The following is a 17,683-nucleotide window of genomic DNA, read 5'->3' on the forward strand; positions in this document are numbered from 1 at the left end:
GCCTGTAATCCCAGCACTTTGGGAGGCCGAGGCGGGCAGATCACGAGGTCAGGAGATCGAGACCATCCTGGCTAACATGGTGAAACCCCGTCTCTACCAAAAATACAAAAAATTAGCCGGGTGTGGTGGCAGGCACCTTTAATCCCAGCTACTCGGGAGGCCGAGGCAGGAGAATGGCGTGAACCCAGGAGGCAGAGCTGGCAGTGAGCCGAGATCGCGCTACTGCACTCCAGCCTAGGGTGACAGAACGAGACTCTATCTCAAAAAAAAATAAAAATAAATAAAATAAAATTAGATAAATGTATGCATAATGTAAGGTCAGTCATGAACAAGCAAAAATAAGAATACATCATTTAGGGATATAAGAAAATAGGTGATATTGTTTGGATCTTTGTCCCTGCCCAAATCTCATGTTGAACTGTAATCCCCGATGCTGGAGGTGGGGCCTGGTAGGATGTATTTGGACCATGCGGTCATGACCCAAAACACCAGGTCTCTCAGGGCCTGGTGTTGTCTCAGTGATGGTGAGTTCTTGCCAGATCTGGTAAATTTAGAAACGTGTATCACCTCCCTACATTCTCTCTCTCTCTGGCTCCTGCTTTCACCATGTGATATGCCTGCCCTGCGGTCACCCTCCACCATGATTTTAATCTTCTTGAGACATCCCCAGAAGCTGAGCAGATGCCAACACCATGCTTCCTGTAAAACCTGCAGGTTCATGAACCAATTAAACCTCTGTTCTTTATAAATTACCCAGTCTTAGGTATTTCTTTATAGCAGTGCAAGAACAGCCTAGAGGAAATACAGAATTCTGGATTATGATCACCTCTGGGGCATCAGGAATTCGTTCTTGGGAGGAACACAGATAGCCTGAAAGTGCTGACCATGTTCTGGTTTTCCTGATGAATAGTGGATTCATAGGTATTCACTATACTATGTTTAAAAACTGAAATATACATTACATTTAAAAAATTAATTATAGTAAAATATGCAAAATGTAAAATGTACCATCTTAACCACTTTTCCATAGATTTTAATAGACTCTTTTTTTTTTTTGAGACAGAGTCTCGCTCTGTTGCCCAGGCTTGAGTATGATCTGTATGGCACGTACACAGTGGCACGATCTCAGCTCACTGCAACCTCCACCTCCTGTGTTCAAGTGATTCTCCTGCCTCAGCCTCCCGAGTAGCTGGGATTACAGGAGCTCGCCACCATGCCCAGCTAATTTTTGTATTTTTAGAAGAGATGGAGTTTCCGCATGTTGGCCAGGCTGGTCTTAAACACCTGACTTCAAGTGATTCACCCACCTCAGCCTCTCAAAGTGCTAGGATTACAGGCGTGAGCCACTGCACCTGGCAAACTTTATTTTTTTTAGAGCAATTTTTTTTTTTTTTTAAAGACAGAGTCTCATTCTTGTCACCCAGGCTGGAGTGTAATGGCACAATCTCGGCTCACTGCAACCTCTGCCTCCTGGATTCAAGTGATTCTCCTGCCTCAGCCTCCCGAGTAGCGGGGATTACAGGTGTACACCACCACGTGGGACCTTTTTTCTAAATTATGTATACAAAAAAAGGCAAAAGTGGAGAAATTCTTATTTCTTAGCCTTGGCACCTGTACAATACAATTGGAAGGGGTTGGGGTGGGGCCTGTTCAGAGAAGTCCTCACAGAGGTGCCCCATGACACTAGACTGTGCTCAGTCTCCATCGTGAGACTATTATTTATAATATTGATTTGTAGCATTTAAGATGTTAAATTTCCTTCAAAATCTCAAACATTAAGTTGTGTTACATGCCAATATAAATGTCAAATGTACAGTATTTCATTCAAATTATCCGAAAACCATTCATTCGCATATCATGAGATCCTTTAGAAATGGAACTATTTGACTAACCAGCACGTCCCATTCTCCAACTCCAGCAAGTGACAGAAACTTGCAGGCATTGACACAATAAGGGGAAAAAAAACTCCAGGACTTTAAAATAATGAGCCCTGCAGGGCTCAGATTCCTGCTCCGCCAGAGAGAAGTCTTGTGGTAGACGATACAAGGACTTTAGAGTGAGATGGGCCTGGTCATAAATTCAAGATGTTCTTACTAGCATTAAAATCCTGGATGAGTTTCTCAACCCCTCTAAGCCTCTGTTTTTTCATCGAGAAAATGGTATTAACAATAACTTCCCCATAAGATTCTTAAGAGGCTTAAATATGTTAAAGACACTTGTCACATTAATTGGTGTTTGGTAAATGTTATTTCCTCCCTCATTCTTACTAACTTTGAGATCTTGGGAAAGCCATTTAATCCCTCTGATTCTTAATTTCATTAATACCTATAACACCTTCTAGGATAGAATCCTTCACAATTTAGCTTCTCCTGAATCCCACTCCTAGGCCAGTTGTTTTCTACACATTCTCACTAACTCCTGGGATTTCACCCATCACCCATCAGTTGTACACTGATAAGTCCCATATCTATACCCCAGCTCAAGCCTTTCTCTTGAAGCCTGGACCTTTATGTCTGGCCATTTCCTGGACATCTTCACCCAATATTCCATGTGCTCCTTAAATTCAACATGGCCATACCAATACTCCCTAACTATTGATTCTCGAATTTGCTGCTCCTCTTGCCTTGGTGCCGCCTTCCTCCCTTAACAGACACCTGGAAGCCATCCAGGACCCTCACTCGTTCTCTCTGTCTCTCCTACTTTTTATTAACCCAAGGCCAACAAAGCCTGCTACATCAACTATCCTGATGCCTTTCAAGTCCCTCCCCACCTCCTTGGCTGCCATATTTCTCTTCTGTGTTCCTGAAGCAGCCTCCTGGCTGGTCTCCCTCCATGAGCCTGCTCTCCCCTCACCCTCCTGCACACACTAGTCCCTTCTACACACTTCTGGCAGAATGCTTTTTTTAAATCACAAAGCTGACCGTTTCCCTGTTTCCTAAAACCATTCAGCGTTTTTGCCTTGCTTTCACAACAAAATCCAGACCATCTGACATGCAATGGTCTTCACAGTCTTAAACCTTATGGCCCGTCTTCATCTGGCCCACCTATTCCTTCGCCACAAAGGCTGAGCTGTTTAACAGTGTACCAAAGACCTCTCTGTTCTTTCCATCTCTAGGAAAGAGAGATATAGGCCACTGTCTGCTAGGATATGCGTTCTCTTCCATGTGTTGCTCAGCTCATTCTAACTCATCTTTCAAAAATCCTCAGGTGTCACCTCCCCTAGGGACCCCTCTTTTCTCTTGAACCCTATGTTAGCTGCCCATCCTGTGAGGGCACTGCTATCTGTATCACATTAATTGAGCTACTATATACAGAGACTGTGCCTTTATTTCCATATCTCCAGCACCCAGACCAGAGCTGTAAGACTGACTGACAGACTGAATGAATGAATGAATGAATGTGTATACATTGTGTATACACAAAGATGTGAAATAATAAATAAAGCATGTTAAGAATGTTTTGTAAACTACAAAGCACCAATCAGTTGTGAGGGCTTGTTATTTCTGTGTATATACATAGTATATACACTTTATATCCACTTTTTTTTTTTTTTAAGAGACAGGGTCTCACTCTGTTGCCCAGGCTGGAGTGCAGTGGCACAGTTACAGCCTACTGCAACCTTGAGCTCCTGGCTCAAGTGATGCTCCTACTTCAGCCTCTCAAGTAGCTGAGACTACAGGCAAACACCACCATGTCCAGCCAACTTTTTATTTCTAATTTTTGGGGAGACAGGAGTCTTGCTGTGATGCCTAGGCTGGTCTCGAACTCCTGGGCTGAAGCGATCCTCCATTTTTGTGGATAGCGCCCACCAAGGGCTGCATTTTCTTATTAATTTGCCCATGAAAGCATAAAATTGTATGTTCTAGTTGGTAAAAATAACTCTTGGGTTAGTGTGTGTGTGTGTGTGTGTGTGTGTGTGTGTGTGTGTGTACACACCTATATTATTCTAAGGGACTTATGGGAATGAATTTAAAACCTTGAGTTTTGGATTTTGCTGGAAACTGGAGATAGAATCTAAGTTTAGGTGTCAACACCAAAATTATCCTGCCCTCTCCTCCCCAATCCCTAAACAGCCCTGATTTCTTTTTAAACATGAACTTTGTTCTTATGAAAAGAACTAACATGTTCTCTAACTTCCAGAAGTTCTTACAAAATTAGTTATACAGATTACCCAAATTTGGCCCTTTAAAAAATAATTTTGAACATTAGCTCCTTACAGAAAATCTATTTTCTTTCTCCTTTTCTAGAGGAAAGGCCCTTCTGAGGGCAAATCGTGCGGCAGTTTATAGATTGTCATCTCTCTGAAGGCCTCAAAGAAAATAAGTATTTTCTATGTGCAAAATGGTGCCTCTTTTTCCACCTGTATGTCCTTTAAAAGATTAGATAAGCCAGCTCGCACCTGTAATTAATCCAAGATATTCCCAGTTACTAGGACCAGGAGTAGCTGAGGCCGGAGGATCACTCGAGCCCAGGAGTTCAAGGCTACAGTGAGTTATGATGTCACCACTGCATTCCTGCCTGGGTGGCAGAACGAGACTCTGTCCCTATTTATAAAAAAAAAATCAGACAATAATATTAGTAATTTAAAAAAATTAAAATCTTTACAAAGACTAAGGAGTTTTTTTCCCACTTGTGAAAAATTAACAAATATAATTAGTGTGTTGTTGGCAAAAGCCAACACACTCCATGTGAGCCTCACAGCCCCCAGCCCCCTGGCTCAGCAGAGGACCCATTTCTGAAAAAGTGTGTTGAATGACAAGGTTTATAGACTGCACCATTATGGCAGCTACCAGGGAGGCAGAGATGAGTATCTTCCTCTTCAGAGAGCCTGAATGTTGTGTATGACTGAAAAGTCAGCACTGTAATATATTCAAGAAGACCTAAGGGTTTACTTTCCAATAAGGATGGAAAAAAATCTGAGCACCCCACTGTGAGCTTATCGTAATGCTGCTTCATATAAAAAGTTGGTAATTAGTCCCTGAGTGAATAAAGTAGAATAGATGATAAGAGATTGATACTAAGAGGAGAAGCACAAAATGCTCTTGCCAGTCATCAAAATTTAAAGGCTATAGAGAAAGGGTTGGGGATGCCTCTGTCTGTTTACATACTATTTCCAACTCAGAATTTGTAATGATAGGGTTTATTAACTGGCATTTTTAAATTGTATGAAAATGAAGCGTGTATAAATTTCAAAGGAACACACGGAGTGCCAAATGCAGGAGCCTTTGCAATCCAGCCTAAAATGCCACAGAAAAACTGGTGGGAATTTTGATCTCATATCAATCTCTTTTCCTCCAGCTTGGGGGTCTTTTGCTAAAATCCAGATGCGGGACATGCTATTTAATATGAGAACCAAACAGCAAATTTCAAAAACATATATTTCTGGGAACTCCAGAACATGTAATCATTTGTCTAGATTTTGTTTTTTTCATATAATTTAATATCAATTCACTTGTATATTTCTGTTGTTAGAGACTCCTGCTATAGATGAGTTTTCAGCAAGTAAGAATCTTTGGGACAATTAGCAGCATACATTTTATTATTTCATGATAACATTCATCAAAATAGCTTAATGGGATAATTAATTCAGGCATGTGGATTCAATTCTGATAAGCTTTAGCAAAAAATAGTATATTTAGCCCAAGTATGAGAAACCTGTATATTTTCCTGCCAGAAGGAAAATTGCATGTATTTCCAAACTTTTGAGGGAAAAGGGTGTCAGTATGAACCAGTATTCATAGAAATTAACCATCGAGGCTGGACGCAGTAGCTCACGCCTGTAATCCCAGCACCTTGGGAGGCCAAGGTGGGTGGATCACTGGAAGTCAGGAGTTCGAGACCACCCTAGTCAACATGGTGAAACTGGTCTCTACTAAAAATACAAAAATCAACTGGGCGTGGTGGCACAAGTCTGTAATCCCAGCTACTCGGGAGGCTGAGGCAGGAGAATTGCTTGAACCCGGGAGGTGGAGGTTACAGTGAGCCGAGATGTACCACTGTACTACAGCCTAGGCAACGGAGCAAGACTTTGTCTCAACAAAAAAAAAGAAAAGAAAGAAAAAAAGAAAGAAATTAACCATCAAATGCTGAGCTGAAGACTCTAAATTATCATTCTTTAATGGTAAGTGGATAAACCAAAACTTATGATCTAGTCTTTGTTTTATGTTTGTTGGTAGTTTCCTTTCCTTTTTCTTTCCTTAACAGAGCAGCATAGTTTATCACAGAATGTTAAAACTACTTCTCAAAAAATACTTTTATCAAAAAAGGAAAGTTTCAAGCAACTTTCGAAGAAAAGGCTATTCTTCATTTTCTTACATTTTATATTAATTCTATGCAAATTTCTACATCCTCTATTAATCTCTGTGACTGTTAATAGCTTTGCTTGCTGGTGAGAGTATTTTTCACTGTAGGGTAAAAGAATTGCCAACGGAATATTGGCAATATTTGAAATGATTCCATTTCAAATTGTTTTAATAGTCATGTTTTAATCACTATAATGCAAGACAAATGTAGATTTTTCTATTATGTACCAAGGTACAACATATTGAAGGTATTTCTGATTGTTTATATTATGTAATTTTGAACCAAGTATGACTCTGGATACACAGTCATATTTATAAATATTTTTAAGTAACTTAAAATCATTTTAAAAATATATTAAATAAGACAGGTGGAAAATGCTTTACTAACTGTAAAGTGCCACATGTGTAAAATGTCCAGAGCACACCAATGTGGTTGCCAATTTAAAAGCCACCAGAAGACACAAAGCTCCTTATCTGTAGTATTTATCTGTCTGTAAAACTCATTAATGAATAATCAAATACGTTTGAGTCTCCCATCTCGTTTTGAAAGAGATGTGGTACCAACTCTCGACATAGCTATTTCAGTACTAATTCCTCACTGTTTTTAATTTGGATCAGAGACTTGGGGATTGAAAGGGGAAGCATGTTTAAAGCAAAGCTATGGCCCAAATGTAAACACTGAAATCGTCCTGAACACACTTCAACAGTGAATGTATGACAGCCTAGTGTAAAGCCAGTTAGAAATAACAAAATGGACATGTACACACATATGTAGGTTAAGTTCAACAGCATATAATGCCAAAAACAGTATAGTGGGTATGAGTTGCTTTAACTGAGTTTAATACCTTTATCCTTTTAGTCATGGTACTGTGTGGTTTTCTTCTGAATCTCTTTCTTATTTATTTTTATCCAATTAGAAAATAAAGCAGGGCAGGGTGGCTGCATCTGTTTACTTAGTGAGCATGGATGTATGTAAACACACACACGTATCTGTCTATTTTTTCCAGAGGCTTCTATGTACACATCGTATAAAAGTCATACTGTTAACATAAATCAACCCCAGAAGAGAAATTCCAGCATACCATTTTCCCTTGCCTATTGTCTGTGTGTGTGTTTGTATGTCAGTCTGTCTTTTTATTCTGGCTTTCTCTCTTATTCAGTATTTATAAGGACCTTTAGGGCAGATGTCTAAGCACAACTGCATAGTCATCAGGAGTCAGGCGGAATGAAATGCCTTCGCTCGTCTTCTCTACATGAGTGACTAGAAGAAAAAAAGAAACACAAAGTATCAGACTTTAGAAACCACGTGCAGGTTAAAGGGCACCGACCATCCTGGCTTGTGTTCTGCCTAAAGGACAAGGCTTTCATTTGATAAAGATCATTAGTCACCAAGATATATATTTTAGAGAGTTCCCAGTAGCGAATATTCCGTTGGCAGTCACTGGAGTGTACCAGATGGTTCATTAGCATAGGCTAGACAAGTCAAAGACTTTCAGAATCATTTAGAAAATGTCAAACAGAAACAAGAATCCTGTCACTTTTTATTAGAATTAACTACATCATACCCTGGACACAGATTTCACCTTGGGTCAGAAAAATTAATACAGAATTATATGAATTGTGTAATATACTGGGCTAAGATAGGTCTTTCTCCAGGGACTCATTTGCTGGCAATATATTAAGATCCCTCTACTTTAGGAATCCTCAAACCTTTCCTTTTGTAAGATATGAAAAGAGTTGACCTTGCTCAAAATCCATTGGTGTCTAATTGATTTGAGGTATATGCAGAATTTCAACAAGACATTCTTCTAAAGCTCTTTTGTGATCCTTTTCCCAGGAAGCTTGGTGAGTGGAGTTATTCAGCAGCACGTAAAGTATGCTTTATGTCAAAAGGAAAATACATCCATTAATTGAACACATTGCTTTAGTAAACAGGAATTAAAATGCTATTGAAATGTTGCTTCTTTTTTTTTTAATGCAGATGTCAAAAACCTTGAAAACTTCCAGCTGGTAGAAGGTGTCCAGGAACAAGTCAATGCCGCCCTGCTGGACTACACAATGTGTAACTACCCGCAGCAGACAGAGAAATTTGGACAGCTACTTCTTCGACTACCCGAAATCCGGGCCATCAGCGTGCAGGCTGAAGAATACCTCTATTACAAGCACCTGAACGGGGACGTGCCCTATAATAACCTTCTCATTGAAATGTTGCATGCAAAAAGAGCATAAGTTACAACCCCTAGGAGCTCTGCTTTCAAAACAAAAAGAGATTGGGGGAGTGGGGAGGGGGAAGAAGAACAGGAAGAAAAAAAGTACTCTGAACTGCTCCAAGCAACACTAATTAAAAACTTGCTTTAAAGATATTGAATTTAAAAAGGCATAATAATCAAATACTTAATAGCAAATAAATGATGTATCAGGGTATTTGTATTGCAAACTGTGAATCAAAGGCTTCACATCCCCAGAGGATTCCATAGAAAAGACATTGTAATGGAGTGGATTGAACTCACAGATGGATACCAACACCGTCAGAATAAAAACGGACAGAACAATTCTTGTATATTTAAACTGATCTCCGCTGTGAAGAAATTTAGGAACTAATCTTATTAATTAGGCTGATACAGCCGGGGATTTGAGCTTACAGGATTCCTCCATGGTAAAGCTGAACTGAAACAATTCTCAAGAATGCATCAACTGTACCTACAATAGCCCCCCCTCTTCCTTTGAAGGCCCCAGCACCTCTGCCCTGTGGTCACCGAATCTGTACTAAGGACCTATGTTCAGCCACACCCAGTAGTAGCTCCACCAAATCATGAACAGTCTAATTTTGAGTGTCTGTGTCTTAGACCTGCAAACAGCTAATAGGAAATTCTATTAATATGTTAGCTTGCCATTTTAAATATGTTCTGAGGTTTGTTTTGTCACGTGTTCACGATGTTAAGAAAATGCAGGCAGTCTCTCTCTTCTATCTTATATAAGTGTTAATTAATATTAAGGGAAATGACTACAAACTTTCAAAGCAAATGCTCCATAGCTAAAGTAACTTAGACCTTATTTCTGCTACTGTTGCTGAAATGTGGCTTTGGCGTTGTTGGATTTCATAAAAAATTTCTGGCAGGAAGTCTTGTTAGGATACGTCAGTCTTTTTCATCATCCAAGTTTGTAGTTCATTTAAAAATAAAACATTAAACATATTTTGCTAGGATGTCAAATAGTCACAGTTCTAAGTAGTTGGAAACAAAATTGACGCATGTTAATCTATGCAAAGAGAAAGGAAAGGATGAGGTGATGTATTGACTCAAGGTTCATTCTTGCCGCAATTGAACATCCTCAAAACTTGGGATGGAAATGGCGATTTTTACATGTGGCCTGGAAAGATATTAAAGTAATTCAAATCTTCTCCAAAGGGGAAAGGAAGAGAGTGATACTGACCTTTCTAAGTCATAGACCAAAGTCTGCTATAGAACAAATATGGGAGGACAAAGAATCGCAAATTCTTCAAATGACTATTATCAGTATTATTAACATGCGATGCCACAGGTATGAAAGTCTTGCCTTATTTCACAATTTTAAAAGGTAGCTGTGCAGATGTGGATCAACATTTGTTTAAAATAAAGTATTAATACTTTAAAGTCAAATAAGATATAGTGTTTACATTCTTTAGGTCCTGAGGGGCAGGGGGATCTGTGATATAACAAAATAGCAAAAGCAGTTATTTCCTTAATGTTATTTTTCTGATTGGTAATTATTTTTAACAGTACTTAATTATTCTATGTCGTGAGACACTAAAATCAAAAACGGGAATCTCATTTAGACTTTAATTTTTTTGAGATTATCGGCGGCACAATCACTTGTAGAAACTGTAAAAAATAAAAGTATCTCCTAGTCCCTTAATTTTTTCATAAATGTTTCTGGCTTTTGAATAGTGTATTTATATTGTATATCATAGTTTCAACTGTAGACAATTATGATGCTAATTTATTGTTCCTTGGTTTCAACTTTGTATAAGATATAGCCAAGACTGAAGAAACCAAATATATGTGTTTACTGTAGCATGTCTTCAAGTTAGTGGAACTTAGTTCAGGGACATAGAAGAGTCTTAATGAATTAAAATCATTCACTTCATTAAATGTCTGTAAATCTTCATCATTCCTACTGTAGTTTATTTAATATCTATTGTAAATTATGTGACTTGTAGCTTCCTCTGGTTTTCAAGTAAACTTAACAAGGTGGAGTCTTACCTGGTTTTCCTTTCCAAGCATTGTAAGTTGTATACCAAAGATATTAGTTATTGCTTCTGTGCGTACAAAGAGGATTATTTTGTTACTTTTATTAATCACCTCTAATACTCATCCACATGAAGGGTACACATTAGGTAAGCTGGGCATTGGCTCATGCATAGTCTCAGTCACCCGTGTTATCTTCATGGCTCAAAGGACAATGCAAAATCACCGATCAGAGTGCATATCCAAAGCATTACAGAGAACAGCAGCATCATTGCCCTCTCCAGCTGAAAAACAAGTTGGCTAGAAGATACATGGAGAGGAATGGTGTTGTCAACAGTTAATGAAATGGTCCTATCATGCATATGTAATGTGGGTGGAGACAATTGTAAGATTTGACTATAACTATTTGGAGGGTCTTTAACATTGCCAAAAAACCAAATATGTTGATTTTTATTTTATTTTGTATTTTAAGAGGCGAGATCTTGATCTCATATGCTGCCCAGGCTGGCCTTGAACTCCTGGACTCAAGCATTCCTCCCAGTTCAACCTCCGCAGTAGCTGGGACTAGGGGTGCACGCCAGCACGCCTGGCTACATTGACTCTTAAAGTCTATGTTCTCTTATTTTAAAGATACAGTACTCCCCACTGAAAATCAAACCTAAAAAATGTCACTTATTGGTATATTGTTAACCTGGTAGATTAAATCACGAGAACGATTAGAAAGATGGGCAACACAGCGGGTTACATCCACACTGCTGATCACACCAACGACAGGAGCTGGTAAGCAAGAAAGCATCACAGCCAGCGTCTGTTCACCCAGGGTTGACAAGTGAAGTTTCTCTAGTGTTGATTGTTAGCCGATTTGTAACCTGACATTTACTTAGCAACTGCCTTATCAATTACAGGATTTACTGGTAACAGCAGACTCAAATATAAAGGTTGTTGGCTTAACTTGGTTTATTATAGTTGCTCTATGTTTGTAAACAGACAATCCGTAATGTCTGATTATTTGTATCACAGATCTGCAGCTGCCTTGGACTTGAATCCATGCACTGTTTAGAGTGTGAAGTCGGTTACTTGTTGATGTTTTCTTACTGTATCAATCAAATACATATTGTCATGTCAGTTCTTGCCAGGAATTTCTCAACAAAATGGAATTTTTTTTTCAGTATTTCAATAAATATTGATATGCCCAGCCTGATAATTTTTAAAAGTTTTTATGTTGTCCTCATTCTATTGGATACTAAAGCTTCTTTTTTTTTGAGACGGAGTCTTGCTCTGTTGCCCAGGCTGGAGTGCAGCGTCGCAATCTCGGCTCACTGCAAGCTCCCCCTCCCAGGTTCACGCCATTCTCCTGCCTCAGCCTCCCGAGTAGCTGGGACTATAGGCGCTCGCCACTACACCTGGCTAATTTTTTGTATTCTTTAGTAGAGACAGGGTTTCACTGTGTTAGCCAGAACGGTCTCGATCTCCTGACCTCGTAATCCGCCCGCCTCAGCCTCCTAAAGTGCTGGGATTACAGGCGTTAGCCACCGCGCCCGGCCAACTAAAGCTTCTAAGTAAGAGACTTGACTGGGAGTGAAATCAAAAGAATCCCACAGGAATAGATACTTTTCCCTCTAGATATCTTCTAGAGTGGTTGACTGTCCTTCCATGGATACCTGAAGCATTAAATTCAATCTGCACATCATCTCTACATGTGAAACAAAGTATTTTATATCATTTACTGTTATAATCAATGAGCAGAAAAATCTTAATAGCCTCTCACTTTTTTGTAGAGCTTATGGTGCCCTGATAACTTTCCCAAGTGCTTTATTAATTCACTGGGTCTTCAGAACAGATCCAGGAGGTATTATTCTCATCTTAAAGCCCCCTGCACAAAACTATTCGAAACACTAGTCAGAGGAGGAGCAGGAATTTGAACCTAGGCAGTTTGACTCCAGAATCAACACTCTTAAACACTATACCATTCTGTCTCTAGACCAGGAGGACACTTCAGATTTGCTTTAAAAGGCAAAGATAGGCCGGGCGCAATGGCTCACATCAGCAATCCCAGCACTTTGGGAGGCTGAGGCGGGTGGATCACCTGAGGTCAGGAGTTCAAGACCAGCCTGACCAACATGGAGAAATCCCATCTCTCCTCAAAATACAAAATTAGCCGGACGTGGTGGCACATGCCTATAGTTTCAGTTATTCAGGAGGCTGAGGCAGGAGAATCGCTTGAACCAGGGAGGCAGAGGTTGTGGTGAGCTGAGATTGCGCCATTGCACTCCAGCCTGGGCAGTAAGAGCGAAACTCCGTCAAAAAAAAAAAAAAAAAAGGCAAAGATATTGGAGAAAATCAGACATTAGGTCACCTCAAAGTATATAGATATTTATCAATAACCCAAACATAAAAGCGTTTATACTTTATGGATGTTAATCCTAAAAAGTAAGATGCCCATGTTCTAGAAATTAGCCTCCTTCAGTACCATTGTGGCTTTGCAGATGTTTAAGGCAATGAAATAACTATGAAATCCATTTTCAAAATTAATAAAACCTCTATTACAAAATAGTATAAGAGCCACAAAACACTTAACAATGTTTAGGAAACATTATGGTCCAGCCTCCCACTTCACACTCCACCCTTCCCATCCCTACCCTGGGCCAAGATAAGCAGGAAGTGCTCATTCTTTCCCAAGCAGATGCCAATTTTTCTTAGGATCCTACAAAAAGATACCATGGAGTCCAACCCAAAATACTTCACTTAGAGTCTAGTGAGTATGAAACTTAAACTTACTATTATTTTTATTTTCGCCCAGGCTGGAGTGCAGCGGCACGATCTCAGTTCAACAACCTCTGCCTCCAGAGCTCAAGCAATTCTCCTACCTCCACCTCCCAAGTAGCTGTAACCATAGGCATGCGCCACTATACTCAGCTATTTTTTTATTTTTTGTAGAGATGTGATCTTCTTATATTGCCCAGGTTGGTCTCGAACTCCTGGGCTCAAGTGATCCTTCCGCCTTGGCCTCCCAAAGTGCTGGGATGACAGGCCTGAGCCACTGTCCCGGCCAAAACTAAGATTTTTAAGCAGCTAAATAGTGGCCTACAAAATACATCCCCCTTTTCAACCTTTAACTAGAAAGAACTTTTTAAATGATTCTTGCTGACATTCCATGAAATATGAAAATATATATTCATATTTAAATGAACTATAATTACCATACAGGAGAATGTAGAATTTGATAAATATTTACATATGTATACACCCAGGTGATCATCACACAGTGTCAAGCAAGATAAAGCATATGGATTTTTAAAAATGTTTTTATAAGCAGTTATATACTTTAAAAAAAAAATTGGTGGAGAGAGCGTTTCTCTAAAGCCCAAAGTGGCGATTGGCAGGGCTCATTCTGATGAGTGCAGAGGTCTCCCTTCCACTCACTGAGATGCTAAATCCATCAGCATGAGGCAGCCTCTAAGAAAAACTGGCCCATGCTGATGTGGATTTGATTGTTATATGTGATATTCAAAATAACTTTGAAGAGGTTTGTACTTTTAACTAAGTTTGACGTTCAGTTTGAAGCCATCTCTGATGTATATTTTTATGAGAAACATGTGGAAAGTTTGTTCAACATAATGCAGGTCAAAATGCTACAATACTTAGTGATTTTGACATTTCCCTGGAATAATAAAGACCAATTTTCCTTAACACTGAACAGGAAGTGTATAGTTTAGTCACTCAAAATAAATATTCTTGCAATGCTTTATTACTGTTTCACGTAGGCATTTGTTTTATGTTAAGTTAGGAATTAATAATTCGGTGACTAACAGACTGTGATTGTGGTTTTGTTTGTAGAAAAGCTAAGAACCAGTCTAAGAAACGTTGTACGTGTGTTACTGGAAAAGAGAAAGGGGCAAAGGGGGATGAAATTAGACTAATTGCTGAGTATTCCCTTGAGTGAGTTTGAAACTAAACTATCAAGAAGGGAGGAGGCTTGAAAGCACTGGAGTCTCCATGCCCTTCCTGAGCTGATGTGAGCACAGATCAGACCTGAGTCGGCCCCAGGAGGCACTGGGGATCCTGGTCCAGGTTCCATAGACACTAGATCAGATCCCAGACTTTTCTTTTTTTTTTTTTTGAGGTGGAGTCTCGCTCTGTCTCCCAGGCTGGAGTGCAGTGGCACAATCCCAGCTCACTGCAAGCTCTGCCTCCTGGGTTTACGCCATTCTCCTGCCTCAGCCACCCGAGTAGCTGGGACTACAGGCGCCCGCCACCTCGCCCGGCTAGTTTTTTGTATTTTTTAGTAGAGACGGGGTTTCACCGTGTTAGCCAGGATAGTCTCGATCTTCTGACCTCGTGATCCGCCCGTCTCGGCCTCCCAAAGTGCTGGGATTACAGGCTTGAGCCACCGCGCCCGGCATCCCAGACTTTTCTTAGGATCACTTTAGAGCCAAGGGGAGACAGGAGTCGTCCTTCCAAGGAGACAACATGTGGACTCTGATTCGTGCTTCTCACTTTGCAGAGCACGCCCACTCTCTGGTCTCAGCGGACCCAGCAGCATCCCCCTGTCCTCAGTGGGCTTGGGCACCCTACCCCTCAGAGGGAGAAGCCCAGCCCAGGGAGCTGTGCCTGGGCTGGGGCCTCTCAGTACTTTCGTGACAGAAATTGAAGTCCCTCCAGCTCCCCTGCCACCATGGCCATCTCCTGTGTAGAAGCCATCGCAGGCTGTTCTTCCTAACCTCTCCTTCCTCCCGCGTGGCCTCAGTATCCAAGCCCCACCAGTTACTTTTCCTATTTTTCTCCCCTGTCAGTCTCCCCCTTCCTTCCCTGCAGATTTAGAGCAGACCTTTGGCATTTCTTGCCTGGAATTATTCAGTAGACTCCGGGCTGATCTGCTATCAATCTGAACGTACTCCACGCCTCACTCCATAGAGCACCCAGACCCATCTCCCTAACCCAGAGCTGATCATGTCATTCTCTTGCTTACAGTCCTCCAATGCCTGGTATCTTCAGGAAAAAGGCAACTCTCACCGTGGCATCCAGATCTTTCCTGGCACAGCCTATGCCTTCCTTCCCAGCCTCCGCCTGCCTTTCCAGCCTCCTGTCCAGGCCCACTCATGCATCAACCACACCATGAGCACAGCCTGCTCCTTCCTGTTCACTGTTCTCCAATGGTCTAGCCAACAAAAACCAGGCTTAGAGAAGCCAAGGCAAGGAGGTTGACCCTCCCCATCCAGCACACCCCTATCTCTGGGGCTCCCAGACCTCTGATGCTCACTATGCTCTGGTTTCATTGTGTTTGTTTCCCAGAGTGGCTCCTCTAAACTGTGAGCGAAAGGACAAGGGCAGTGACTCAGTCATTTATAAACCACTGGCCCAGTGCCTGGCATAGAGCAGGCACAGCACATGATGTCCACAAAAGAATCAAAGTTACCCGAGTTGTGGACCACATTGCCCCGCAGTGGTCTCCTTGACTTGACCACGTGCATCTTCATCGGGCCCAGACTGGGATAATCCAGTACCCATCCAATACGCTCTTCTATGCCACCCTGTAACACAAACGTACTTTATGTTTGCTTCAGAGGTGATTCACATGTGTGACGCACGTCAGCTCCCACTCTACGTGTGTTGTTCATCCAAGAACTAAGCAGTGAAAGTGGCATCACGCCATTCATATGAGGCATTTAGCATCATTACACAACATCAGAAGAAAGAGCTGCAAAGGGGATTAGAACTGTGCTCTGTGGCTCAGAGAGTAGAAACCCTTAGTAGTAAGGTAGGTAAATATTATGAAGAGGAAGATTTTGACACAATGTGGGAAAAAAAAAAGCTTCCTGGTCAAAGCTGTCCAAAAATAGAACTAACTATATTACAGGCTGGTGACCTCCTAGGAACTGCTCCACCTAAGGCTGGACCTGACAATGGTTTTGGGGATGTGACTCCTACATGGAATGGCTGGTTGGGCAATCTTTAATGACCCTCCAGAACTGACAGTCCAAGATTCCAGCAGGGCCAACCAAACAGACAGGTCTACACCTTCAGGAAGGACCTCTTTCCTCACTTCTCCCCGCAGGGAAGATTTGTTTGTGCTGTTAGAGTCTGCTAGAATGACAAGATACTGAGAGGAGAAATCCAGCCAACTCCAGAGACCTAAGTATATAAGAGAGAAATTTATGAAGCTTATTTTGGTATTTATTTATGATGCAGGAGAAAAATCACAGCCTGCCAAACATGTTAGACCAATTCATGCTTACAAACAGGCAAGAGTTAGCATTCCGAAAATGTGCCTACCTTTTGGGAAAATTGCATTTCTCTCTTTGCCTCTGCTTCTCCAACATCCGGTGTGTAGTAGGAAGAAGCTCATGGTCAAGGTGCTGGTTCCCACATGCATATACCTCCTCTGTGTGAGGATCAAAAACATTCTCTGGTTAGACGATGTCACCTAGGAACATTGCTGGCACTTGTCCTCCCAGCCCTTCTTCACAGCTCACCCCACCATCTGATGAAAGAGAACCAGTTGAAAAAGTTGCACTGGGCTGGGTGCAGTGGCTTATGCCTGTAATCCCAGCACTTTGGGAGGCTGAGGCAGGTGGATTACCTAGGGCCAGGAGTTCAAGACCAGCTTGACCAATATGGTGAAACCTTGCCTATACTAAAAATACAAAAATTAGCCGGGCATGGTGATATGCACCTGTAGTCCCAGCTACTGTTCAAAGTCCTGCAGCTAGAAACTGACAGAGTGAGGGTTCAAAAACAGTTCTGATTCTAAACCTCAGGAGCTGGGAACCTGAACAACTTAGCTACAGTGTCTTCCTGAAAGCACATACCAAGGTATCCTGTAGGGTCAACATTCACTCCAACAGCTGCGCATTTTCTTGAGGACCGAAAAGAAGCAGACTGGGCACGGTGGTTCACACCTGTAATCCCAGAACTTTGGGAGGCCGAAGTGGGCAGACCACCTGAGGTCAGGAGTTCGAGACCAGCCTGGCCAACATGGCAAAACCCCGTCTCTACTAAAAACACAAAAATTAGCCGGGTGTGGTGGCACATGCCTGTAATCCCAGATACTTGGAAGACTGAGGCAGGAGAATCACTTGAACCCAGGAGACGGAGGTTGCAGTGAGCCGAGATCACATCACAGCACTCCAGCCTGGGCAACAGAGTGAGACTCTG

At 41.3% G+C, this 17,683-nt stretch overlaps 1 protein-coding gene across 3 annotated transcripts in view; it reads left to right on the forward strand.

Annotated features, from left to right (window-relative positions):
* Nucleotides 1-11,741, forward strand: part of NR5A2 (nuclear receptor subfamily 5, group A, member 2) — a 168,446-nt gene extending 156,705 nt beyond the window's left edge. For all 3 annotated transcript variants that reach the window (XM_011931698.1, XM_011931699.1, XM_011931700.1), the window contains one exon: nucleotides 8,284-11,741. In XM_011931698.1, coding sequence (XP_011787088.1) covers nucleotides 8,284-8,531 — 248 coding nt within the window. In that variant the 3' untranslated portion in view covers nucleotides 8,532-11,741. The remainder of the gene's footprint in view (nucleotides 1-8,283) is intronic.
* Nucleotides 11,742-17,683: the final 5,942 nt, after the last annotated feature.

The sequence above is a fragment of the Colobus angolensis genome, unplaced genomic scaffold (genome assembly GCF_000951035.1).
Source record: "Colobus angolensis palliatus isolate OR3802 unplaced genomic scaffold, Cang.pa_1.0 Scaffold91, whole genome shotgun sequence".
Taxonomy (NCBI): domain Eukaryota; kingdom Metazoa; phylum Chordata; class Mammalia; order Primates; family Cercopithecidae; genus Colobus; species Colobus angolensis.